Here is a 26,597-nt window from a genome sequence, read left to right on the forward strand (position 1 = left end):
AATTTTGTGAGATAGGAATTTTGGGTTTTCATGAGCTGTATGCCAAAATCATCCGTATTAAGACAATAAAAGACCTGAAATATTTCAGTTAGTGTGCAATGAATCTAAAATATATGAATGTTAAATTTTCATCATTACATTATGGAAAATAATGAACTGTATCACAATATGCTAATTTTTTGAGAAGGACCTGTATATGGAGGGTAAAGTGTCTGTTCATGGGATGATGTCACTGGCAGCCTATCGATGACTGGCACAAGGTGGGCCCTGCTGGAGACCACACCTTTGCCATTTGCTGGCCTCCCCTCTTTACTATTCATGCTCAGGTGAGGTGCATTGACTTCATTGAGCAAAACTTGCAGATGCAGCAGCTGGTGGCCTGCAGACGTTGTCACCACCCTACTTTTGGAACGGCTCCAGCGGAGGTGTACCACTAAGGGTTTGGGACTTGTCCAACAGTGGGGTCTCCAGGTCGTATTTTATCGCTGTTTGTTTACGTTGAGCGTTCCAGACTGTAATTGAATCGGATTGATTTTCTGTATTTTCCAGATCTGGAGAGGTATAGAAAAAATTGTCTTTCCAGACTTTAGTCCCTATGCTATTGTCTATTGGTTATTTTTTTTCTTTTGTCCTTATTCTCCATCTTTGTGCTGCTCCTCCTTCCCTCCCTCATTCCCTTTCTTTCTTTTGCACACACTTCTTTCTCTCCTTGTCTTTCCTTTTGTCCTTGCATCCTTGTTTGCTACCTCTCTGCTTTTTGTCCCTCCTTTGTCTCCTTCATTATCCCCTTCCTTTCTTCCTTGTGTCCTTATGTTTTCCTCCTTATCTCTTTCCTTCCTCCTGTCCTTCCATCTTTGTGTCCTACCTTTCTACGTACTCTCCTTTCTTGCATCTGTCCTTCCTTCCTAGTGTCATTTCTTCTTCCCTTCCCTTTTCCTATCCTGTCTCAATCCCTTTATTTCCTTCCATGATATTTTTCTTTCTTTCTTCCTTCCTTCCATCCAGTTTCACATCTAACGCATGGCCACTATCTTAATATATGCCATAAGATCATAGTGACCTTTTATAATTTAGGTGTGTGACGTAATAAACCGACAAGTTCCCTTATAACTTGTCGCCGTCAAAAACGCTGCTGCCACGCCGCCTCATAATTTCCATCCAGGTCACCATCCGGTTGACTGTTAAGGAGTAAGCCCAATCAATAACCATCTCCGAACAAGCGGATGTGTTCACAGGAAAAGGCCAACCAACCACGAGGCAGCACCCGTTGCGTAGAGGCGGGACATGCTAGAAGAAAAACGAATGTTGGCATACGCCGATCACGCTGAGAACGGGGCTCTGATTGGTTCAGCGCTATGAATGAGGAGGGTCCCGACGACAGTCGCCGTGTTGAAATTTCTGTGCTAACCAACTTTAGCCAGCGTGCTAACATGTAATTGAGCGAATTTGAAGAGCTTTATGTGCTGCGCAGCCCTGGCTTTAAGCGCGTCAATGATAACTTGTAAACAGGCCGCCGTGTAAACATTCGCCTCCATGTTTGCTGTTGCGTGTGCATCAGCTCCTGCTACCGGAACATGGCCAGTTAGCCTTAACGCAGCAATCGTTGAATAAACGAAGCTGGCGAGCTAGCTGGAGAAAACAAAACCGTCCGGACCGGGGTCGCGGGGGGCGGCTTGTGAACAGGTTCGTCGCTCAGAGGAGGCGAAAAGCCGGATGCTGTTACTACCATGAGTCCCGCGGGCTGCCCCCATGTGAACAGCTTCAAAGTGGACAACTGGAAGCAGAACCTGAGGCTTATTTATCAGTGCTTCGTGTGGAGCGGTTCAGCCGAGACCAGAAAACGCAAGGTAACAAGTGTAGGGGAGACAAGTGTCCTAGTGTGCGACACAACGTATTTTATGTCTGTGTATTGAATGTCTGACGACTTCCCCGCCCTTCCAAAACAGACGCGTCTAATAGCAAAATCTGCTTTCAGATCAATAAAAACTACGCTCAGAAGCTTCGCTTCTTCGACATAAGGTGTAGTTCAAACTAAAGCAAACTATCACATTCTGTCACTCCAAACATTAGCTCCCATCAAAGCTGGAGACAGACCACCAGATCTGAGCTGATGTGCATCTGTTGGCGCTGCGCCTGCCGTGGCTCCACTTCCTTCCACCAGCATTACACGGCGGTATTTCCACGTCTGTGGGACTCTGCTAGGTTTGAAAAAGGAAAACCTCCCCTCCTCCCTCCCCAATAAATTATTCTTCATCCGCGGAAATCAGCCTTACAAATATGTCAGCACGAGAGGTTTGACCAGGTTAAAAACCAGCTTCACTTTTTAGATGTTCACTGAAGGACAAGCCTTACAGATGTGAGCATTGTTTGCGTGCTATATGCGCATCTGCAGTGTGTGTCCGGTTCAGTTTGCGCCAATTCTACACTTGCATGTTCCCAATAATAAATCTGGCAGACCCTGTGATGTGCAGGCGATCGGTGGGAGTAGTTGCATGACACTCAGTCTCTGCTGCTGCTCTAACACGAGGAGGCAAACACTAAAAGAAAGCGTGGAAGCAACTCCCTAATGTCGCTACAACTGAGTGAATTGTACCTCATATCTTACCAGCTAATAATTCAGATTCTTAATTGGATTTAGGTCTGAACTTTGACTTGCCCATTCTAATGCATGAATGTACATTGATGTAAAGCAGGGTTGGGTAACTCCACTTCTCAAGAAATGGTGTCCTGCATGTTTTAGATGCTTTCCTGCTTAAACACAGAAAACTTCCAAATGATGCAGTTATTTAGAGGTTCCTGCGAGACTGAGTGACCAGCTGAGGGGATGACTCAGTGATTTTCGCTTCTGATCTAAACCATTGAATTACTCTGGCTGTATGTTTAGGGTTGTCTCTCACAGTAGGTTTCTCGCTTCGTACTTTACTCCATGTAGCTTCCTACCTGCTTTTACTAGCTTCCCCGTCCCTGCTGGAGAAAAGCATCCTCCCAGCATGATGCTGCCACCGCATAGCGTTAGTGAATCATTTTCCATCCACTTCACAATCAGGTGCTATTCAGAGTTGGTCCATCACATTAAAACCCAATAAAATACAACGAAGCTTGTGGTTGTAATGTGTTAAAGTATTTAAGGTGGTCTGCAGGTATTGCATGTCAATGTGACATCCACATGAAGGGCAGGTTTCCCAATGGGTCTTAAGCTACCTAGGAATTACACACATCCTTCCATGCAAACAGGTGATCAACACACATAGACCCCATCATTAGACCAGGCAGCCCTTTTCCATTGGCCACTGTGGGTGCTGGACGTAGGTCAGGCCAGTCTGTAGATACACTGCCTAATTTCTTTCTAATCTACTACAGACTACACCGCCTTTGGTCCCAACATGCATCAGTGAGCCTTGGTTTCCCATGACCCAGTTTTCTTCCTGTTTTCACTTACCTTTTATATATATTTTTTTCTTCACTGTGCACGTTTTCCAGCTAATTTTGCCCCCCTCACAACAGCAATCTTTGCCATTTTTTCAAGATACACAATTTTCGTTCCAGTGTCTCATGCATCATTACTTCATTGTATCAGATCTCAACCGTGAATCTATTTTCGTTTATCTCTGTCATTCGCAAACAACTCCTCCAGCAGCACTTCAATGTTTCTCTATTCTTGCCGTCTTCCCCTCCTCCATCTGTGTTCTTTTTATTTTTGCCTTCCCTGCTTTTTCGGCATTAGGCATTTCTTCTCATTTCCATGCAGGCTCATTGGCATTTCAGCATATCATCTGCATACGTTTGAATTGCTGAATCAAACAGAATGTATATGAAAGACAGTTAATAATGCATAGCAGTTTAAATATACTGTTTCTGAAGTTTCGTTGTTTATTACATTCATTTTTGGAGGACCAGTATGTTAGGTGAAGGCTTAGTACCATTTCATGGAGATTAGACATTATTTATTCATTTAGTATTTACAGAAATTCATATATTCTAGCTGCAACTATTTTTTTTATTGTTTCTTAGGTCTTATTTTATAGTTCTGACTGGAAGCAGAGTCGGTGATGGTGTGAAGCTGTCAGCTTTGGCTACGAGATTTGGGAATCCTCGTGATGTTGTCCTATCCCCCACCCCCACGGTCCTTTGTTTCCCAAACCAACCTCTGCCCTTTCTTTGTTTTACAGGCCAAATCATGCATCTGTCACATGTGTGGAGCCCACCTCAACAGACTCCACTCCTGCCTCTACTGCGTCTTCTTCGCCTGCTTCTCCAAAAAACACATCCACGAACATGCCAAGAGCAAAAGGCATAACCTCGGTATGACCATACACACACTCGCTTATTCACTCATGTCATTCACAAATATTTAGTTTGAGTCAACCGATGCTGTATGTTATTTTGTTAGTCAGGACTACAGACAACAGTCAGTAAAATCAGTGGTGGTTCTACCATGAATGATGCTCTGGGCAAGCCCCCTTCTCTTGACCCCACAAAATATGGACAGTTTTTCGGTCACTTTATTTTGTTTTTTATGCTGTTATCGAACTGAATTTAGCCCATTTCAATTCATCTTTAAGAAAAAACATATAGAAAGAGGTAAAACTATAATTCAAAGTCCTGTTTATTCTAGCCGTCCTGCCCTGAGAAGTCATTAATTATTTTAGGAATAAAGGTTACGTTATACCAAGGTCTTACTATTTTAAATTTAAGACAAAATGATTGTGGAATTGACATTTAAACTGTTTATAGCATCTTACATTGAAAATTAGCAAGGTTAGCACAGCAAGCATTACTACAGCGGGCTCTGCCCGTATTCCCTAGAGAATGTTGATACGTCCCTTAACTTTTAGATTTCCAAATCCAGCATGTTCTAAAACAGACAGAGACTGAAGGCTAAAAAAAGCAAAAAACAGATCAACTTAGCTGTACTCCCTTAAGCCTTCCAGCTGTCTGCTCGAAGTTATCCTCTCTTTTGTTCTCTTGCTGCCTGAATGAAGTGGAGACAGGTTTTGAGGTGTCCTGCAAAATAGTTTCCTTTTACTCTTACATCTTATGTCTCTGTGGTTCATCTAGGTTTATATAACGCCTCCCTGATATTGAAAATGGCTTACACCGCGTTTCTTCCCTCAGTAACAGTATCCACATCAATGAGGGGTGATGTGGATACCGATAACAATTAGCTATGGTATGTTCACTGATCAGTTAAAGATTGGATTTGTGAGTTTCCCACCAGCCGGTCACTGGTCAGGAGTGATCAAGCTGAAAATAGTTAGTTTCCAGTTGCCAGCCGATTTTGATGTGTACCTCTAGGTACTGGTCCTTCTCAAAATATTAGCATATTGTGATAAAGTTCATTATTTTCCATAATGTCATGATGAAAATTTAACATTCATATATTTTAGATTCATTGCACACTAACTGAAATATTTCAGGTCTTTTATTGTCTTAATACGGATGATTTTGGCATACAGCTCATGAAAACCCAAAATTCCTATCTCACAAAATTAGCATATCATTAAAAGGGTCTCTAAACGAGCTATGAACCTAATCATCTGAATCAACGAGTTAACTCTAAACACCTGCAAAAGATTCTTGGAGTAGAAACATCCAGAGCCAAACATAACTTTATAATAACAAGAACTTCTGTTGTTAATTTGGCCAAATCTTTATCCAATCTCAAACTTGCCTTGTTTAACACAAATTCATACAATGAAATAGTTGTGGAACATTTGCTCACCAATTAAATAAAATGAATGAATGAAATTGCTTTTAGTAGAAATAAGTTGTATTATTGATGCGAGCACAGATAATTTTTTTTTTTTTAGCTCTCGTGCCGCCCCTGACGAGATTGCTACCCTGAACAGTGAGCCATATTAGGAACCGCCACTCAGAGAGATGTTTCTACTCTTCTATTTATAAAGCCTCTCTTATCTTCTGTTCATCGGACTGTGTGTTTGTATATAAGAAGGGCTTTTAGTTGTGTATGTTTGAACACACTCACACCTCAGTGTGACACACTGGGAGTGTTGTGAGGCACTTTATCGTGAGCGACATAGGAGTTCTTACGCAAGCCAGTGCAACATAATTGCAACACCTTCTACAAAGAGATTAGCCTCAAAGGGGGGGGGGGATGAATGTCATCAGTGTATTTGGCCACATGTAGCCCATTGGAGGGAAACGTGTTGCTTGTCCGACCAACGAATAGGGACTATGGTCTGGTGGATGGCTAATTAAGATTAGGTACATTTTTTAGTTATTTGGTATATCTTACAGCTAACCCCATCATTCAAAGCGGCCTGTGTTAATAAGATAAATCACAACAGCGCAATAAAAGGTACCTCCTTAAAACTGTCTGAGAGTTTTGTTTTCAGGAACTGAACCAACCACTTTGTGGATTTCATGTCTACATTAGCCAGGAAACGATGGATTCCAACCCACTGAATGATATATTTGTATGAAACAGACTCCAGATTTGAATGATGATGAGGGTATTGTAGGGCAGTTTCATGAAGAGGATGCTCAGAGTTCTCCATAATGTTCTTCATTTTATGAAGAATCCTTCTTTCCACAATGATCTCCAGAGGTTCTAGAGGAGTTCCCAGAACAGAACCAGCCTTTTTTATCAGCTTGTTGAGCTTTTTAAGTCTCTGGCTCTGATGCTGCTTCCCCAGCAGATGATGGTAGAAGAGATCACACTTTCCACAACAGACTTATAGAAGATATGCAGCATCTTGCTGCAAACACCAAAGGACCTAAGCTTCCTCAAGAAGTACAGTCTGCTCTGTCCCTTCTTGTAGATGGCTTCACAGTTGCACTCTGTTGTCCAGGTGAACACCGAGGTATTTATACTCCTCCACCACCTCCACTTCTTCTCCCATGATGGTGAGATAGCGTTTGACTTATTCCTGTTTCTCTTAAAATCTACAATCATCTCCTTTGTTTTAGTCACGTTCAAAATGAGATGATTGTTTCCACACCATGCCACAAAGCAGTCCACCACCATCCTGTACTCAGCTTCTTGTCCATCTCTGATCCACCCCACGACTGCAGAATCAGCCGAGTATTTCTGCAGATGACAGGAGTCTGTCTTGTACTGGAAGTCTGAGGTGTACAGAGTGAAAAGGAATGGTGAGAGTACAGTCCCCTGTGGTGCTCCTGTGCTGCTGACTACCTGGTTAGACTCACTACCCTTCAGTCTCACAAACTGTGGTCTGTTTGTCAGGTAGTCTTTGATCCAGGAGATTGTTGAGGCCTCCACCTGATTCTTCTGGAGTTTCTGACAAAGCAAATCAGGTTGGATTGTATTAAATGCACTGGAGAAATCAAAGAACATGATCCTCACAGTGCTGATGGCTTTGTCCAGATGACAGTGGGTTTGTTGAAGCAGGTGTATGATGGCATCTTCAACTCCAACTCCACAGCAATAAGCAAACTGAAGGGAGTCCTGATGGTTTACTGTTTGCTTACTCAGGTGGGCCAACAGGAGTCTCTCTAGGACCTTCATGATGTGAGATGTCAGGGCAACAGGTCTTTAGTCATTGAGGACTGATGGGTGAGGTAAGGTTGAATAGGTACCACAGAATCCCACAGAACTGCTGCACAACCCTTCAGGATTCTAGTGCTGACATGATCTGGACCTGCAGCCTAATTCAGGTTCTGTCTCCAATTGTCTCTTCACTTGACTTCTTGAGACACACAGGTGGAAGGGGGAAGCAAAGGAAGCATCAACATCTTCGTATTTGGTTGAAGGCAAATATGTAAAAGCAGAAGGGTCCATGGCTGACGTGGAAGAAAAGACATGTGAGGTGTTACTGGACAGCTGTGGGTCCTGTGGGTCAAAGGAAGATGGAATGTCTGTTTGACTGTGAGCAGGAGAGGAGGATGCTGAGCTTGTTTCTGAACTGAATCTATTGAAGAATGTGTTCAGTTCATTGGCTCTGTCCAGACCTTCATCGGTCTGATCATCCTTCTGCTTGAAGCCTGTGATCTTCTTCATCCCTGTCCACACATCTCTGATATTGTTTTGCTGGAGCTTGCTCTCCAGCTTCTTGTACACCTCCTTGCTGTCTCTTATCTTGACTTTAAGTTGCTTCTGTAAACTCCTGAATAATTCTCTGTCTCCCTCTCTGAAGGCTCTTTTTTTCTTGTTAAGCAGGTCCTTCAGGTCACTGGTGATCCAAGGTTTGTTATTGGGGAAGCATCTCACGGTTCTGGTGGGGATGATGTTATCCACACAGAAGTTTATATAGTCGGTTACACACTCAGTCATGGCATTGATGTCCTCTCCATTTGGCTGGCACAGTGCGTCCCAGGCCCTGTTTATGCAACGTTCTGGTGAAAACTGGAAGGTTTAGTTTCGTTTCTACTGTTCGTTTACACGACAACGGTGTACATTTTCTCTGAAAATGACATTATTTGAAACCCTGGAGTTGAGGATATAATCCTGCAGCCATGTCTCAGTTAAACACATAATACTGCATCTGGCTATGTCCTTGTTGGGGCTTGGAGTTCATCCATCTTGTTTCCCAACAATCTCACATTGCCCATCAGAATCGATGGAAGAGATTTTTTGAATTTCCTCCTTCTCTCTCTCCTCTTAGCTCCTGCTCTGCATCTATGGCTCCTCTTTTTCTGCTCATCTGGGATTTGGGGCTGTAGCTGAGGTATTAATTTCAGATGTTAATCAACTGCTTCCAGTTAAAAATAAATAGATTGTTGCCATGGTTACGCATCATAACAAATGTCCAAAAGTCAGAAGGTAACATCAAAAATTCTTCAAACTGCACAGCATCCAATATCAGAGGAAATATTCATCCAACAAAAGAAGGAATTGAAGTTTTTAAAAAGAATATATCAGAATGAAACAGAACTCAATGTTTCTTACGGGGATGCTAAACCTCAAATCAAACAAATGATTGTGGTAAACTCAAGTAGAAGTAAACAAAAAAGTGAGACGTAAAAATTGAGACCTTTTCGCAACTGTTTTTACTTAAAGCAAGGTAGACTCTGGATTGTCACGTCAGGACTGTCTATCACTTTTTGGCCGATTTGTTTTGTTGTTGGCACTGTGTTGTGTATTTGATCATATCCTGCTACTGTCACCCTTGATATGGGCAGTACCACTTACTGCCAAGGACTGCATCTCTTCAGCGGTGACACGAGTGGGGAAAAAAAGTTGCCTATCATTTGATACTCAAGTGAGTTTTACATTGCTTCTATTGCAATGTCTTTCTTGGACATGTGAGCAGGGAGTGGGTGCTCCATTGTGTTACGCTGGTGCTGCTTCTGACAAGGCATCACACATGACTGTGGAAGGAGGGGCTTGCCCAGGGTGCCATTCATTCTAGACTTGCCCCTGACTGTCGAACACATCTCTGAACTGACCTTTCGATGAACTGCTGACCCGCTGAGAACACGACACAGTCGCTGACGGGTGATCAGCAGAGATGGATTCAAGACCTCTAAACTGATCCGACAGATCTTCTGAAGCGATCCTCATCTTCCCTTTTCTGCGTGACCCCTCACGGGCTGTTTGGTGTGAATGTACTTCAGGTTCATCTGGAGCCTGACTGACTGGAGACTCAGAACCTTCTTGTAAATTCTTGGTCACCAGTGGGACTGCCTCCTCCCCTTGCAGGCTGTGGGAAAAGCCAGGTCAACGTGCTTATCTCAAGTCACTAATGATGTAATTAACCATCATTTTACATAGGTTGTTACACAGCGTTTTTTATTGTGTACGGTGAAAATGAAACACGGAAGACGAGATGTATGTGTCAGCATTCCAAAGATGCAATAAAAGGCGTTTTATCATCACTTCACTGCATCATCCTGATGGGGTGCAATTTGTGGTGCCACTTCAGTTTCTTTATTCTCCTCATCATGGAGGTGAGCAAGGCAGCAGCAGAAACGCTCAGGGAGCCGCAACAAAATCTGGGTTTGGCTGATGTGAGGTTAGCTTCTGCATTTATTTTAGACATATATAGCTTTAAAAAAGCAGAGAAAAGGGACAGATCTCAGCAGACTGGGGTTAGAGTAATGAAGCAGTCTATAACAGACCCCATGAAACTGGCGATTATTAATTACCCCATTTCTTTTTTTACCTCCCCAATTGCAGTTTTTCACTCAAACATTTATGTTGTTTGCTTCCTAATGTAGGCTTTTATTCATCTTTTCTTGTCTATTGCCCCCTTGTTCCCATGGTTACCCAGTGACCCTCTCGATACAGAGAAATATTGCAGGATTTTCATTAATTGCACCTTTTGTTTTTTTGCGCAGATCTTTTTTAAATGTACCTGATGTCTACTGAGAAAGGCCCATTGGCTGGTTGTTATGGCAACATCAAACAGGTAGCTGCAGGGTGCAGAGGAGGGGATGACAAAAGAGGAAAAGGGAGTAGAAGGAGCGTTTGAGTTGCTGTGTGAACAGTTTACACAAATAGGCGCTTCCCTCTTTCTTCTTCCTCATGTTTCAGGGTGTCCCTCTGTTGCTTCCAAGCGGTGTAGATTGGTAATCTGAGGCAGTTCACACAGATTGCACCAACACATGCCTCCATCATCTCCCTCACCATCCAATAAACCAACAAGTCCTTTGCTTTTGCATAAAATGGATTCATGCAGTGTCTTTTGTCATAGTGCTTTCCCTCTCTCCTCCTGTTTCTGTGTTCAGCTATCGACCTGCTGTATGGGGGAATTTACTGCTTTATGTGCCAAGACTACATTTATGACAAAGAGATGGAGCAGATTGCCAAAGAGGAGCAGAGGAAAGCCTGGAAGATGCAAGGTACAACTGTGCTAAACTTTGTGGCCTACATGCAAAATGCTATGGGTGCACATCGCCATGATGAAACATGGTGGTGGCAGCATTATGTCGTGAGGATGCTTTTCTTAATTAGGTAAATCTGGTCAGCATTGATTGGAGAAAAGGATGGAGCAAAACAGGGCAATCCTGGAAGGAAAAGTGTTAGAGACTGGGGTCTGGGGCCATCTTCCAGCACAACAATGACCCTAAACATACACCCAGAGCTACAATGGGATGGTTTAGTTAAAAACACATTCATGTTTTAGAATGGCCTAGTCAAAGTCCAGACCTAAGTCCAATTGAGAATCTGTGCCAACACTTGAAAATTGCTATTCACCCATGCTCTTCATCTGGCTGAGCTTAAGCCATTAGCAAAAAACAAAGAGTCTCTTTATGCTCAAAGCTGGTAGAGACGTAGTCCAAAACATGACTAGCAGCGGTACTTGCTGCAAAATGTGGCTCTATTAAGTCTTTACTGTGGAGGGCTGAATACAAAGGCATCATATTAAACAGGTTTTACCTCATAGTTTCCTTTCTCAGCTGACTGAAAGAGTTTTTCCTTCTTTTCAGAACACTGTTTCTAGGTGCTATTCAAATAAGCCTGCCTCCCCTATTCCTAAAATAAAGCAAATTAGGTAAACATGCAAATTTAGTTTCAAACGCTTTTCCATTTGTACTTCAGGCATTGGAGAAAAGTACTCGACGTGGGAGCCCACCAAGAGGGAACTGGAGCTGCTTCGCCACAATCCTAAGAGGAGGAGAATCACCTCCAACTGTACAATTGGTTGGTGCCTCTGCGCTCACAGAACACATACGCACCAATATCGGAGCTCTTTCTGTTATTTTGAGGAGGAAAGAGTAGATATGTTTTATTTGGGATTTTGCAGTGTTGGTCTGACAGAATTGGCAGTTAGAGCTGATGGATTGAGCAGTTCCACTGATGCATTCAATGAATTAGACCATCAGACAATGCATTTGTAGAACAATGGTATATCTGAGGCATTCTATTGTGTTAGGGCTATAATTACACCGTAGCTCCAGGGAATGTTGGAGTGAAGCAGTGTGGAGTTGTCCGGCTGTGTGCAGCGCTGACGGGACTTGGCATACCTTTTAACACCTTGCAGCAGCCTGCAGTGATCTGTCCAGCACCATTAACATCGTTGGCACAGTTATAGGATGGGATTTACAGGCCTGGCTGCTCATCAGTGAAAACGCCACCTCCTCCTCTCCTGATTTCCACTCCGACTCCCCTCATCTCAGTCAGCGAGTGGTCGACTCATCGGGGAAAAGGCTTCGTCCTTTTGTCATTGCACATACACACAGCGCCTTTCAAGTCAAACCAAGTTTGTGCTTCATTGTGCACTGAATAAAAATGGTTTTATTTATTTACTTATTTTTAAATAAAGTGTGGCATGCATACCACATGATTTGATTACAATTTAAGTTGATAATTGATGTACCATGACATTTGTATAGAAATGTGTTGCTGCTCTGATGGAGGAAACAGTAGACGAAATAGTAAAAGTAATCCAAATGATAATTTTAGTCTTTGGGTTTTGTAAATGAATATATATCATCATGTGTAGTTTATCATTGTCACCATGAATCTTAAATTCTATAACGACAAAAAGAATTTCATGACTTAGTTTGCAGCTGTACTCTTTGTGTTTTATTTGATGTTCAAAGCTTGCTGTGTTCCTTGGTTTTTATGATGATAACAAACCTCTGAGGCCTTCACAGAACGGCTGGATTTTTGCTGAGATCAAATTAAACACAGTTAGTATATGCAGTTAGTTGTCCTGGATTTTGTTTTGGGATATCGGTGTAAAAGGGGCTAAATACAAATCCACACAAAGGTTTAAAATCTTTATTTATAAAATGTTTTGGAAAAACACCAAAAAAATCCCAATTAAATTCATAGAAGTTTGTGTTTGTAATTGAACAAATGTCGAAAGGTTAAAGGGGCGTGAATACTTAAGGGGTTGTATGTGTGTTTTGGAATCATCTTAATTCCTCCATCTCTTTTGGTCCCTTTGTTTTGTTACTAATATTAATTAATGCCATTCCCTCTCAGGCCTCCGCGGTCTGATAAACCTGGGCAACACCTGCTTCATGAACTGCATCGTCCAAGCGCTGACTCACACTCCACTGCTGCGTGACTTCTTCCTGTCCGACCGACACAAATGCGAGATGCAGAGCAACTCATGTCTCGTGTGTGAGATGTCACAACTCTTCCAGGAGGTGACTTGTCTTTTAATTTTTTTTTTCTCCAAGTGGCTTATCCGAAGGAAAGTTTACTCTCATTTCCTCCTCCTCCAGTTCTACTCAGGCCACCGCTCCCCTCACATCCCGTTCCGTCTCCTGCACCTGGTGTGGACCCACGCCCGACACCTAGCCGGCTACGAGCAGCAGGACGCCCACGAGTTCCTCATCGCAGCGCTGGACGTGCTGCACCGACACTGCAAAGGTGAAACACAGAGATGCCCTTCAGGTAGACCGGAGGTTGCATGAGTGAAGCAGAGAAGATAAAACAAGACAAAAGCGGTTCACTGATTGACATTCTGTCAGATCTCTCTGTCACTCTTATCAGCTTACAAGCTGAGTGGGTGGTTGGGAAGTTACCCAGGATGGCTCTTAGCGACAGTTAACATTTCTGTTGAATACGTGTGTCTGTGTGTCCCTACAGACGACAACGGGAAGAAAGCCAACAACCCAAACCACTGTAACTGCATCATTGACCAAATCTTCACAGGGGGTCTGCAGTCTGACGTCACCTGCCAAGTGTGCCAGTAAGTGTGTGTTTTTGAGTAAAAACATGAAGCCCAGTCGCGCCTCACTGGAGGGAAGAGACAAAACCATGAAAAGAAGAAGCTGTGACTATGCATTTGGAATAAAACTGTAATTCTTGTCATCTTGTGATCCACCCTGAGCTCCACTGTCCTTTATTACTTACACATCTGCACTCCGAGCTGCTACGCTGCAGCAGCAACAAACCTGCATGCCTAAAACGTTGTACTCTAGCTCCACCTGGTGGATTCTTGAGACTACTGAAGCTTTGAACTTCCCCCAAGTTCTCTCCTTTTTAATTAGGGTTTACCGAAAGGTTGTAGAAATATGCTTAAAAAATGATGGGGGGAAAAGAGGAACCAAGCTGAAATGAGAATCCAGTTTTGTTTAATGAAGCTTGGGTGTTGCTTTGCTGGACTGAAACTCCAAATGTTCTAAAGATTTTCAACAGAAAACACTAAAAGCCTTTTTTTTTTTTTTTTAAATAAGCTGTACTGTCTTACTGACCTCTCCCATTCAGTGATACAAGCGTGACATTCAAGGAGTCGGCATCGAAAGGTTCTTTTAGTAAAGGGTAGTTCAGGATTAATAAAGGAACAGGTTAAAATGGAGCTGTGAGATAAATGCATAAATCAGCAAGAGAAAAGGCACAACATTTTCAACAATTTAACTTGTTAGAGATTTTATTTATGAAACATGTACTTGATACACTATTAAACATCTGATTTATTTAATAAATGGAAATCTAAACCAGAGCTGCACAGTATATCGCGATGCACAGTTTGGAGGCGTTATTGGTAAGATTTCAGATGTCATGCTTTCTCATATTGTTGTTCGATAATACATCGGGTAAAATACGTCATCAATACTGTATGGGTAATAAAATGGAATGACAGGGTAAAAATATTGAACATATGAAGAAACTGAAGTGAAAAGGGCATGGAAAGTCATGACACCAGCTGGAATGTATCAGAAATTTGAAACTATACCTTCCACTTAGTGCAAATTATCATCAGCTGCTTCAGTCTGAACTGATGGCTGATTAAAAAACGTTTTATTACCAAGGGGATGCTTCCTCTGAACCAACGGGTGTCAAAACAATGTACCCTGGCTAGGCCAATGTGTTTTTAACCTTGAAAAGGATGAAGTTATTTATAACTAACAAGTTCTTGAATAAGTAATATATTAACTTTTAAGTAGCTTATGAAGTTAACTTATTTTTGGGGATTTTATCTTGGTCTTAAATTTAAATTGAACTCTATGAAACTTACAGGACCATCTAGCAGCCACCAGGGGACACTTTATAAACGTGGAATAACCTCAAACACTGGCTCGTGCGGTCATTAACGTTTTAGATTTTAAATATTCTTGATTTTAATCATTCATTGTCCAGTTTTTTGATTTACTTACAATTTATAAACTGCTAACAGCAGTCGGATTTGTATCTCTTTCTAGATTTACCCAGCTTTTCTCGGATGAAGCAGAACTGAAAATAATTCTGGACATATTTTTACATAAATACTTACAGCTGATCATTTGGGAATGTGTTTTTCCTTCAAGCCCATAGGTCAAGAACAAAATAGCAACTGTAAAAGAGCTGCAAGCATGCTCTGCTGGAAAGTCTTGATGTTTTATAGCTGAGGAACACTAGTAGTGGTGCCCCTGCAGAGAAGATCTTTTGAATTCACATTATCTAAAAAGGTGATTCTTGTTCTTAAAGGGTACCTATTTATCAGGACATAGTAAAAATTATCTGACCTTTACCTGCTTCTAAAATTAATTACATCTTTCTTGATGTGTGTATAAAGATGCAAAAGGTTTGCAAATTGGATCTGAAAAAAGAAAACTTAACTTCTGAAACAATGTCCTTTTGGGCAGAGGAGACCAGGGTAGATATGTCAGATTATAATAGTCGCACACAACACCACTGCATAGAGATAACCCATTTAGAGAGAGAAATCTAACGGAGATTTTTTTGGACAGCTGGAGTACCTGGTGAGAACCCATTCATGCACAGGGAGAACATGCAAACTCCAGGCCGGGATTTGAACCCAGGACCTTTTTTGTTGTGTCACCAACTGCACCACCATGCAGCCTATCAACAGGATAATGATTGCAAACAACATAATCGATAAAAAAGATTTGATTGCAGTTGCTCAGTCAGAGTTAAAACGTCAAGCCGATGGAAAGGCAGTGGTGGGACCTGGAGAGAGTTGTGCCGAAGCAAATGCTTTGAATTTCTTTTTTTTTAATCCTGGTGCTTAAAACCCTAGTGTTCAAAAAGAGGTTTAGTTTATTTTGTCGTTTTGGTTAAGGTAACAAAAAAGAAACACCCACAGTCTCTGTCAGATATATTTGAGCCCATTCCTTCACTTGCATTCATAGTTTAAAGCTTGATGATTACATAAGCCTCAGAGGAATCCTTCTTGCCTACATTAATATTATACTACAGAGCTGCTAAATCTGTATACAGCCAGAATAAGCATTTAGCTTCGGGTAATAGTCTAAAAGAGACAACTGTTTTATTTTATTGTAGATGATGGTAAATTGATCTGAAAAGTTGCTACATCCGAACACAACACGTTTTTCTATCGTGAATGGTCAGTAATTATTCGTAACAGCTTAAAAATAGTAGTTGTGTAATAGTGTAAAGCTCTCTGTTTATTGTTACTGTAACAACTTGCGATAACTTTCCTGTTTATCTCTGATTTTCTCCTTTTCAACATTAAAATGTCTCCAAAGAAAGTGATTCTGAGCAGTGGAGAACTCACTCCGCAGCAGCCAATGCTCCACTGACATCTTGCTTCTGTAACCAACTCCGCTCGAATATTTGCACTTTAAGTAATCTGAGAAATCGAAATAACACATCTATTGATATATTGGAAACATTTTTAGGAGATTAATATGCATATATTATGTGACACCTTATTCGTTCAGGACCAAACAGTCTGGATCAGTGGTTTAAGGGCAATATCAGATCAGTATCAAGTCCGATACTAATATTGGATCAGATGCACACCCCTGCTTCTGCTCAGTCAGTTTTACTTATTTTGTACCTTTGCTATATTACAAAACAAAAGGGTGCTTATGTTGTAAATACTAATTAATGATTTGTAAATGTCTAGATGTCATTTTCTGTGAAATTACAGGCTCTGTGTCCTTTTCCTTGACATCTTTTCAATTCCTCTATTGTATCTTTAGTGGTGTTTCAACGACCATAGATCCTTTCTGGGACATCAGCCTGGACCTACCTGGATCCTCCACGCCTTTCTGGCCCCTCAGCCCCGGAGGAGATGTATCAGCACTTAATGGCGACAGTCACACCACTGGAGCCACAACCCTCATGGACTGTCTGCGCAGGTAATCCTCGCACCTTCCAAAGTGTTGGTCTCCGAATCCTTTGAAGCGTAGATGGTTGTGCAGATTAGGAAGAGAACATATTCTCACTGTTCAGGTTCACCAGACCGGAGCACCTTGGCAGCAGTGCCAAGATCAAATGCAGCAGTTGCCATAGTTACCAGGAGTCCACCAAGCAGCTAACCATGAAGAAACTGCCCATTGTGGCCTGCTTTCACCTTAAAGTAAAACAACAATGTTTGACCCTTAAATGATCATGTGGATGACCACAGCTAAGATCTAATACTCTTTTGTTTTGTTTTATTTTTGTGTGTGTGTGTGTGTGTGTGTCAGAGATTTGAGCATTCAGCCAAACTACGGAGCAAGATCTCTACTTATGTCTCATTCCCACTAGAGCTGGACATGACCCCCTTCATGGCCTCCAGGTGAGCCAAATTTAAAAGAAGACCTATTAATCTAGAAGCTGATGAGTGGGAACAGATTCCAAGTGTAGACCAAACTCAGCAGTTTAGATTAAGTTTGTGTAGTGGAAAGGAACACTGTAAAACCAACCTGAACGTACTTTTTCATACATAGATGTCAATACTTCACTGTCTTGACCCAGAATGTTGAAATGATTTAGGAGCATTTAAGCCCCAGACAACATAGCCTCTAGGATCATTCAAGCACTCAAATCCCTCCAGCATGTTAAGGTGGCAGGCCTTCCTCTTCTACTCTGCAGTGGCCCACCTCTCCAGAGTGCCCGTCTCGTGTTGGGGTTTACCCCAGTCTATGAGAGGATCGGTTCCCTGCGTCTTCGGGTTGGGGACAGATCTCTGTCGTTTCGGCATACGGGCCAATCGGTAGTGCGGCGTACCCGGCCTTCTCGGCGTCCCTGTTGGGGGTGCTGCAAAGTGCCCCTCCTGGAGACTCCATTATTCTGCTGGGAGACTTCAACGCCCACGTGGAAAATGGCAGTGACAACTGGAGAGGCGTGATTGGGAGGAATGGCCTCCGCGATCTGAATCCGAGTGGTGTTTCATTATTGGACTTCTGTGTTAGTCATGGACTGTCCATAATGAACACCATGTTCAAGTATAAGGGTGTTCATCAGTGCACTTGGCACCAGGATACCCTAGGCAGGAGGTCGATGATCGACTTTGTTGTCGTGTCTTCAGACCTTTGGCCGCATATTTTGGACACTTGGGTGAAGAGAGGGGCTGAGCTGTCCACTGATCATCACCTGGTGGTGAGTTGGAGCCTCTGGAAGAGGAGAAGGCCAGACAGACTTGGCAGCCCTAAGTGCATAGTGAGAGTCTGCTGGGAACGTCTGGCAGGAGAGCTTTGACCAGATTCCGCGGGAAGTTGGAGACATAGAATCCGAGTGGACCATGTTCTCCGCATCTATTGTCGATGCTGCCTGTAGCTGTGGCCGTAAGGTCTGCGGTGCCTGTTGCGGCAGCAATCCCCGAACCCAGTGGTGGACACCGGCAGGGACGCTGTCAAGCTGAAGAAGGAGTCCTATCAGCTGTGGCTGGCTTGTGGGACTCCTGAGGCGGGTACCATGATGCCAAGCATGCCGCGGCCTTGGCTGTGGCAAAGGCAAAATCTCGGGCATGGGAGTAGTTCGGTGAGGCCATGGAGAAGGACTACCGGTTGGCCTCGAAGCAATTCTGGCAAACTGTCCGGCACCTCAGGCGGGGGAAGCAGTGCTTCGCCAACACCGTTTACAGTGGGGGTTGGAGCTACTGACATTGACTGGGGACATTATTGGGCGGTGGAAGGAGTACTTCGAGGATCTCATCAGTCCTGCCATCACGCATTCCGTGGTGGAAACAGAGGCTGGGGACTCGGGGTTGGACTCTTTCATCACCCAGGCTGAAATCACTGAGGTGGTTAAAAAGCTCCATGGTGGCAGGGCTTCGGGGTTGGATGAGATCCGCCCTGAGTGCCTCAAGTCTTTCAATGTTGTGGGGCTGTCATAGTTGACAACCCCTCTTCAACATTGCGTGGCGGTCGGGGACAGTGCCTCTGGATTGGCAGACTGGGGTGGTGGTCCCCCTTCCTAAGAAGGGTGACCGGAGGGTGTGTTCCAACTACAGGGGGATCACACTCCTCAGCCTCCCTGGTAAGGCCTACGCCAGGGTATTGGAGAGGAGAGTCCGACCGATAGTCGAACCTCGGCTTCAGGAGGAGCAGTGTGGTTTTCGTCCTGGCCGTGGAACACTGGACCAGCTCTATACCCTCTACAGGGTACTCGAGGGTTCATGGGAGTTTGCCCAACCGGTCTACATGTGTTTTGTGGAGCTGGAGAAAGCATTCGACTGTGTCCCTCGTGATGCCCTGTGGGGGGTGCTCCAGGAGTACAGAGTCAGGCGCCCTTTATTAGGGGCCATCCGGTCTCTGTACGAGCGGAGCAGGAGTTTGGTTCGCATTGCCAGCACTAAGTCGGACCTGTTCCCAGTGCACGTTGGACTCCGGCAGGGCTGCCCTTTGTCACCGGTCCTGTTCATAACTTTATGGACAGGATTTCTAGGCGCAGCCAAGGGCCGCAGGGGGTCTGGTTTGGGGTCTGGTGGATTTCGTCTCTTCTTTTTGCAGGTGACGTGGTCCTGGTGACCCCTTCTAGCCAAGACCTACAGCATGCACTGTGGCGGTTTGCAGCCGAGTGTGAAGCGGCTGGGATGAAAATCAGCTCCTCCAAGTCCGAGGCCATGGTTCTCGACCGGAAGAGAGTGAGTTGTCCTCTTCAGGTTGGAGGGGAGTTCCTGCCTAAAGTGGAGGAGTTTAAGTATCTCGGGGTCTTGTTCACGAGTGAGGGAAGAATGGAGCGGGAGATTGACAGACGGATCGGTGCGGCTGCCGCAGTAATGGGGGCGCTGTGCCGGTCCGTTGTGGTGAAGAGAGAGCTGAGCCGAAAAGCGAAGCTCTCAATTTACCAGTCGGTCTACGTTCCTACCCTCACCTATGACCGAGATCACGGATACAAGCGGCTGAAATGAGCTTCCTCCGTAGGGTGGCCGGGCACTCCCTTAGAGATAGGGTGAGGAGCTCGGCCATCCGGGAGGGTCTCGGAGTAGAGCCACTGCTCCTCCACATCGAGAGGAGCCAGTTGAGGTGGCTCGGGCATCTATACTGGATGTGTCCTGGACGCCTTCCTCAGGAGGCGTTCCAGGCACGTCCCACCGGGAGGAGGCCCAGGGGATGGCCCAGGACACGCTGGAGGGAATAAGTCTCTCGGCCTGGGAACACCTTGGGCTCCCCCCGGAGGAGCTGAAGGAGGTGTCTGGGGAGAGGGACGTCTGGGTGTCTCTGCTGAGCCTGCTGCCCCCGCGACCCGGTCCCGGATGAAGCGGAAGACGACGAGTACGAGTACAATTCTGCCTACCTCATTCTCTACATTTGTTTTGTTGTGTGTTTCAGTAAGGAGAGCAGGATGAACGGGCAGTACCAGCAGACTGTGGATGCATTCAACAATGACAATAAGTAAGCTTCACACAAATGGAAAAAAAGTAGTTTCTGCAGTATAAATAAGCAGTTTATCAGTTAGTTTTATTTTTAGGCTTTGGAGATTATAATTGGGTTCCTTTTGTTGAGAAATGCAAATCCTGTTTCCAGAACAGCTGTGAAACTTTCTTAAAGTCAAGATTCTTCTGTTGAGACACCAAATAGGTGGATCTACTGCGTAACCTATATCCTGATGCTGTGGCACAACTCTTAGTTTTCATGGATCCCGGAGAAGGATGCTGTTGGATAAAAATTGCTTTCGTTGAGGGGAGTATGTCTATGTTTAAGTTGCGTCCTCTCTCCATTTAATTGAACGTTGTAATTAAGTAGGAACTGGAGGTTTTTGTAGCCTAACTAGAGGAGTCAATGTCGGGGTTTGCTTACAAGAAGATTAAGTGCTTGCTGGTCAGCTTCCGAATCTCTAACTTGATAGTCCAATTTGTGTTTTGCAATTAATCAAATTTGTATTTGTTCTTTTGATCCTTTGCCAAACTTGAAATTTTGGGTTCTTGACTGAAAAATTCTGCTTTAGATCAGATTGATTTCCCCAATGCACAGGATTGTGATGCATAACTTCAATTCAATTCAGTTTTATTTATATAGCACCAATTCACAACACATGTTGTCTCAAGGCTCTTCACAACAGTCAGGTTCATACATTCCAATTAATCCTAACCATTGAACAGTGCAGTCAGATTCAGTTATTTATTCAAATTGGATAAAAAGTTTTTCTATCTAAGGAATCCCAGCAGATTGCATCCAGTCAGAGACTTGTAGCATTCACTCCTCCTGGATGAGCATGTAGAGTCAGTGGACAGTCACTGGTGTTGACTTTGCAGCAATCACTCATACTGAGCATGCATGTAGCGACAGTAGAGAGGAAAAACTCCCTTTTAACAGGAATAAACCTCCAGCAGAACCAGGCTCAGTGTGAGCGGCCATCTGCCACAACCGACTGCCAAATGTTTTTCTGTCAATATGGTTTTGAACTGTGTTTTAATTGTCTCAAAGTTGCTTTTGAGAATTTTATTTCTAAAGCCAGAAATGTGCAGTTGTTTTTTTGCCCAGATTTGTTAGTAAATGGCTCCAATCTGCCCAAAACAACAATTTAGCCTTTAAACTTGAGATGCAGCAATCAGAGTTTGGGGACTGCTTTCAAGTCTCTGGGTTTTTGTAAATCTCCTGTTAAAACTGATTTAAACAGAATCTGATTTCTATTTGAGGACTGTAATATGAGAAGATCCAAGAACATCACTGAAATAGTTTTTCTTGTCTTTCTTCCATAGGCAATCAGTTACATTGTGGGAGAGAGAGGCAAAATTATTTGATTTTATATTTTAAATAGATATTTGCCTCTTATATTGACGATTATAGCTTTCAGTTCAATTAGCTTTACAAAAACAGCAATCTCTCTTTGTGTAAACGCTAGAGAGCACTGACATTTAGCTGATATATTAAAAAAGATGGCCCAAATTTCCAAATCCAGCAGGTTCCATAACCCAAAGAACGTGTCGCTCTCTCTCTCTCACATTTGGGACAGGCTTTATGATGATGTATTTCATAGAGCTTTAAAGGGAAACAAAAAAAAAAAACATTAATTTAGTCAGACTGGTATTCTGGGGAGATTTGTGTGCCCAAAATTTTAAGTAATTTTTTTTCTTATTTACTCAAATTCTACTTATTTTGCACTCAAGCTTCTCATTTTGATTTTCTAATAATCGGGCCAGATCCTACCTCCCCTTCAGATTTCTGTCGAAAATATCCAGAAAGAGTAACGTTGCAAAGGCAGCAGGGTCGGTCAAATGGCCTAACCAATCCTGACTTTCAACCTGTTTGTTTTGCATAAATCTTGATGGGAACTATGAGCTGAAATAGTTCTTTTTTTTTTTTACATATTTTTCTAGGTTCAGAAAAGACGAGGATTAGCCAATCCTAAAAAGCCATAAAAATATGTAGTTATTATCTGACAAATGCTTTAGAAAACAGGCAGCTTTCAGTTTCTAAATGACTTCAAAAAGAGTGGACTTCCTAGTAGCTTTTATTGATACAAGGTAAATGATATCATGTCATTTGATGTCTCTACTTTCTTCAAGTTGTTTTTTTGTTTTCACCTGTGAACTTTGCTTGTATTGAGGTGTATCCTAGCAACACTAAAAGATGATGCTTCTGATTGGCCGACAACCTGTGACTCACAACCGATGAGTGACTGGGTCGCTGTTTTGGTTGATGAGAAATATTGAGGACAACTTTAGGAGGAGAGAGAGACTGCTTTGAGCAATATAACCACCGTCTTTATATGGATTAGCGCCAACTCCTAAAAACGATTTTACAGTAGCGATTTAGTATGTAACATCTCTTAAGTTTAAAATACAGACAACTCTGTATTTTAAGGGATGGTAAACAGTTATCATTTATACTGAAAAGTATTGTTGTCAACATGACCTGGTTGCGCTACATTTGGTACCTTCAATAATTTGGAAGTGGTCAGATTTTAAAATTAAAAATCATCAGATTGTGGTCACCAGCCATTTTTTCTGTGTGTCTCTACTAGGGCTACTCAATTTATCGTAAATAAATTGTCATCGTGATATCAGAGTGCACTTTAATATCGCAAAGGACTTTTGGAGTGCAATAATTGGTGGATAGCATGTTCCTGGAGACAAGGGTTCGTGCTCTTTACCCCAATAATATATTCAGCATCTCAGGTACAATCTCACTGCAATACACATCCACACCTGACAGCAGATCACACTGGCAGTGACGCTAATCCTCACAGTGAGCTGGAAGCTTGTGGACAAGGTCATCGCAGTAGTTTTTAAAAATGTTTTTACCAATATCACCACCATATCTGCATAATATCTCATATCATCCAGAGAAACACGGTTTCAAAACCATTTTCTGTTTTTCTTTGTGGTTTAAGGTACAGTTTGTTTGCCGTGGTGAACCACCAGGGGACACTAGAGAGTGGCCATTACACAACCTTCATCCGGCAGCACAAAGACCAGTGGTTTAAGTGTGACGATGCCATCATCACCAAGGCTACCATCAAAGATGTATTAGATAGTGAAGGGTAAGCAGGTCTCATCAATGCAAAGAAGTACCTCCTTAATAGGATTGGTTTTGACGCTGCAGTGCTCTTATCTCCTCAGGTACCTCTTGTTCTATCACAAACAGTTCCTGGAGTACGAATAGTTTGCAGCCTCCGGGAGGAACCGAATCAGAAAGGAGGGATTAGTTACATGGAGAAAGGTGAAGAGTGTGTAAGGAGGCAAGGAAACGGCGATCACAAGTCTCACTATAAACATGGAACCTCCCTTACTACACGAAGGAACCAGATCCGCTGTCTGCTGTGCAGGATAAAATGGAATAAAATAAAATGACTCGTGCAAAATGCTAGAAATTCAGACATTTGTGTACTTGCTGAATTTATCACTTGAATTCAGGACATGAAGAGGGAAAAGAAGCTGTGAAAGCCTGCTCTTGCTTTCAGATAATGGACAGTTAGTTCCTACATTTGTCTGTTGGTGTAAAACTTCAGGAAGTTTTATTTAATCCCAGATACTTTTTTTTTTAACCCACGTCCGTCTTCATGCTTGCACATCTGCATTTATTCACATCCAGGGGTTCAAAGAAGCAGAGCTCCCTGCTTGCTGCACCTGCACAGATTTGACCGGGCAACCTTCTGGACACAAGCACATATTTGTCAAACACACAAACACTCCTCTACAAGACCAAATATTTTCACAATGGAAGTTGTCTTATGCAGTTTTAGTTCAGAGTGGAACTGTTGGGAATAATGGAAGACCATCACCTGACAGTATTCTAAAGTTATTCCAATTATTATTTGTCAGACTGTTGTAGCAAAGTGGTACTATTATTTAAAAGGAAAAAAAAAAAAAAAAGCATCTGCCTCTTATCCATCTTCCACAGTCAAAGAGGGGAAATGAATGACCCAGTGGATATATTTTTATACATCTTGCATTCAAATTGTGTAATAGTGTTGCATTCTCTTAAACAAAACAAACCCGCATTATTCATCTGTTAAAACGTACGTCGATCATGTTTTTGTACACAAAAGACAAAAAGATGCTAATGATTTTTGTGAAGCTGCTGCTATTGCTGTTTTTGCTTTCTTTATCTTGTATAGTGCTGAAGACATTTTTTGGCAACCCCTGGTTGATTTGTGTAGAAACTGTCGAACTAAATTCATCTTTTACTGCATTGTCGTAATCTCTCCCTGCATTATTGAGAAAAGCCTCAAATTTTGGTGTAAGTTGAGTTGAGAAAGCACCTGGTTTTGATACTTTGTTCCTGCCAGTAACCTGGTCTTGTCCCATTACATTTCCCAAAGTTAGAGAATACAGAGAGAGGGATCTTTGGATAATCTTACCCCCTTCTTTTGAGCATGCCCACTTCTTTTCTGTAGGGTTTAAGTCTGGGGACTGAGCTGGGTAGGCAAGGTTGATTCGGACAAGCTGTGGAACATCATCTTGACATATGGTTTGTTCATAAACCCATAGACAAGCCCCTCTCTAAACTGACCCTGGCTGTTCCCAAATTACTGATGAAGCTGATTATATCTTGCATACGTGAAATTTCAAAAATCAAGCCAGTATGGCAGCAGGGACGATACAGTGCACTACAAGTTAGTAAAAACACATCTTCGGTTTTGTTTTATTTTCAGTGTTACGAGGAAAAACTACCCCTGGTGGAAGTCCAGTGAATTATTTTACTGTAATTTTTTCCCCTTATCTTGGCACACTTCAGCATGAGCCATCCAATGTATGTAATGGCAAGGAATGATTTGTTGAAGTAGGTTTGACAGCACCTGGTTGGCATTTGATGATGTCATACAGACCACTCAAAGCGCTTTACACTAGAGCCACATTCACCAACGCTCATACATTCATACACAGATCTGTAGGCAACTTGAGGTTAAGTGCCTTGCCCAGGGGCACATCGACGTATGGCAGGAGGAAGCTGGAATCGAACCCACAACCTTCTGATTGCTAGACGACCACTCTTCCTACTGAGCCACAGTCCTCATACAGCATATGGGTCAGAATAGAAGGAAATTGACCTCTGTTACATATTTACACCCCAAGAAAAGAAGTCAGGGATCAATTACTAATAGAGTTAATAGATTAAAAATGCCTGCCACTAATGATGTACAAAAAAAAAATGAAATAGATTTTTTTCGTCACTACATAAATGTACTCAAAAGTTTCTGAGATTATTCTACTGCAGTAAAAGATGAATTTATTATAAGGCTTTTAACACATCATTACAAGGAATGTCAATTTATTTTCCTGTAAATGGCTTTCTTTTCAGAGACACTTTGTTTCTCCCACATTGACGGCATGTTGCTGTTTCAGGTAAACGGCCTAAAAGAAATGAACCGAATTTTAAAAAAGGAAGGTAGAGTTTTGTAAAGCTCAGGCCCGCAGTGTTAACTGTCAACCGCATGTTGCTCTGATTGATCTGTTTGTGTGCGCGTGGCTAAGAAAGGAAGAAAATCAAAGTTTAGAGTAGATGTTTGTATAAAATGTGTTACTATGTGTAAAGAGACAGAAATAGACAAAGTGTGAGATCTCGTTTGAATGCACGTGTGTCGTGCGTATGCACTGTACGTTTGTGTACTGAATCAGTACTTGCATTCAGCATGCTGTCTAAGCTGGTATCACAGTTTGATATGTTTTTTTGGTTTTTTTTCTGTGCACATGATGTGTGTAAAAATGTATATGTACAGTTTGTATGTATGAGACAAAAGGTGAAACCTTAAAGCTGATGGAAGTCGCTCCTCTACGCCGCCGGATCCAGCCGGAAGGTCGCTGATCACGTGAACCTTGCCTTGAGCTCATCAGCCATTCCTCACACACAGTTGTTACTTCTGCAAGAACTGGACACAATGATGGAAACACACTCTAATAAAGAAAAATGTATCTCAAAGAACCTGAGTGCTTTTTCATTGTAGTGCTGGTCATCATTGGCCGTGTGCAGCTTTAGAGCATGCAGATGGAATTGCAGAACCAGAAAAGCTTTTCTTTCAACTCAGGAGCAATATGTGTGAGATAAGTGTTCGGGGTTCCCACTACATCTGGCTGAGCTCTCTACCAGTATCCTCAGGCAGGTGGTTCAGATGCATTCAGTTCTTAAGTTACAAGAAAACTTGTTAGCCATCCTTA

At 42.7% G+C, this 26,597-nt stretch overlaps 1 protein-coding gene across 4 annotated transcripts; it reads left to right on the forward strand.

Moving 5' to 3' along the window:
• The first annotated feature begins 323 nt into the window (after nt 1-323).
• usp22 (ubiquitin specific peptidase 22) lies at nt 324-26,364 on the forward strand. Of its 4 annotated transcripts, none has more exons than XM_047377323.1 (13): nt 324-471; nt 4,170-4,302; nt 10,651-10,764; nt 11,465-11,566; nt 12,857-13,023; nt 13,102-13,249; nt 13,469-13,571; nt 16,771-16,929; nt 17,024-17,150; nt 17,260-17,351; nt 20,329-20,391; nt 23,333-23,482; nt 23,562-26,364. In XM_047377323.1, the coding sequence occupies exons 2-13, from the start codon at nt 4,191-4,193 to the stop codon at nt 23,602-23,604; spliced, it is 1,380 nt and encodes a 459-aa protein (XP_047233279.1). In that variant the 5' UTR covers nt 324-471; nt 4,170-4,190; the 3' UTR covers nt 23,605-26,364. The 4 variants fall into 4 exon arrangements, with proteins under 4 accessions (XP_047233279.1, XP_047233280.1, XP_047233278.1 ...); XM_047377324.1 differs by having other exon boundaries at nt 410-559; XM_047377322.1 differs by lacking the exon at nt 324-471 and adding an exon at nt 1,332-1,847.
• The last annotated feature ends 233 nt before the right edge of the window (nt 26,365-26,597 follow it).

The sequence above is a fragment of the Girardinichthys multiradiatus genome, chromosome 10 (assembly GCF_021462225.1).
Source record: "Girardinichthys multiradiatus isolate DD_20200921_A chromosome 10, DD_fGirMul_XY1, whole genome shotgun sequence".
Classification (NCBI taxonomy): domain Eukaryota; kingdom Metazoa; phylum Chordata; class Actinopteri; order Cyprinodontiformes; family Goodeidae; genus Girardinichthys; species Girardinichthys multiradiatus.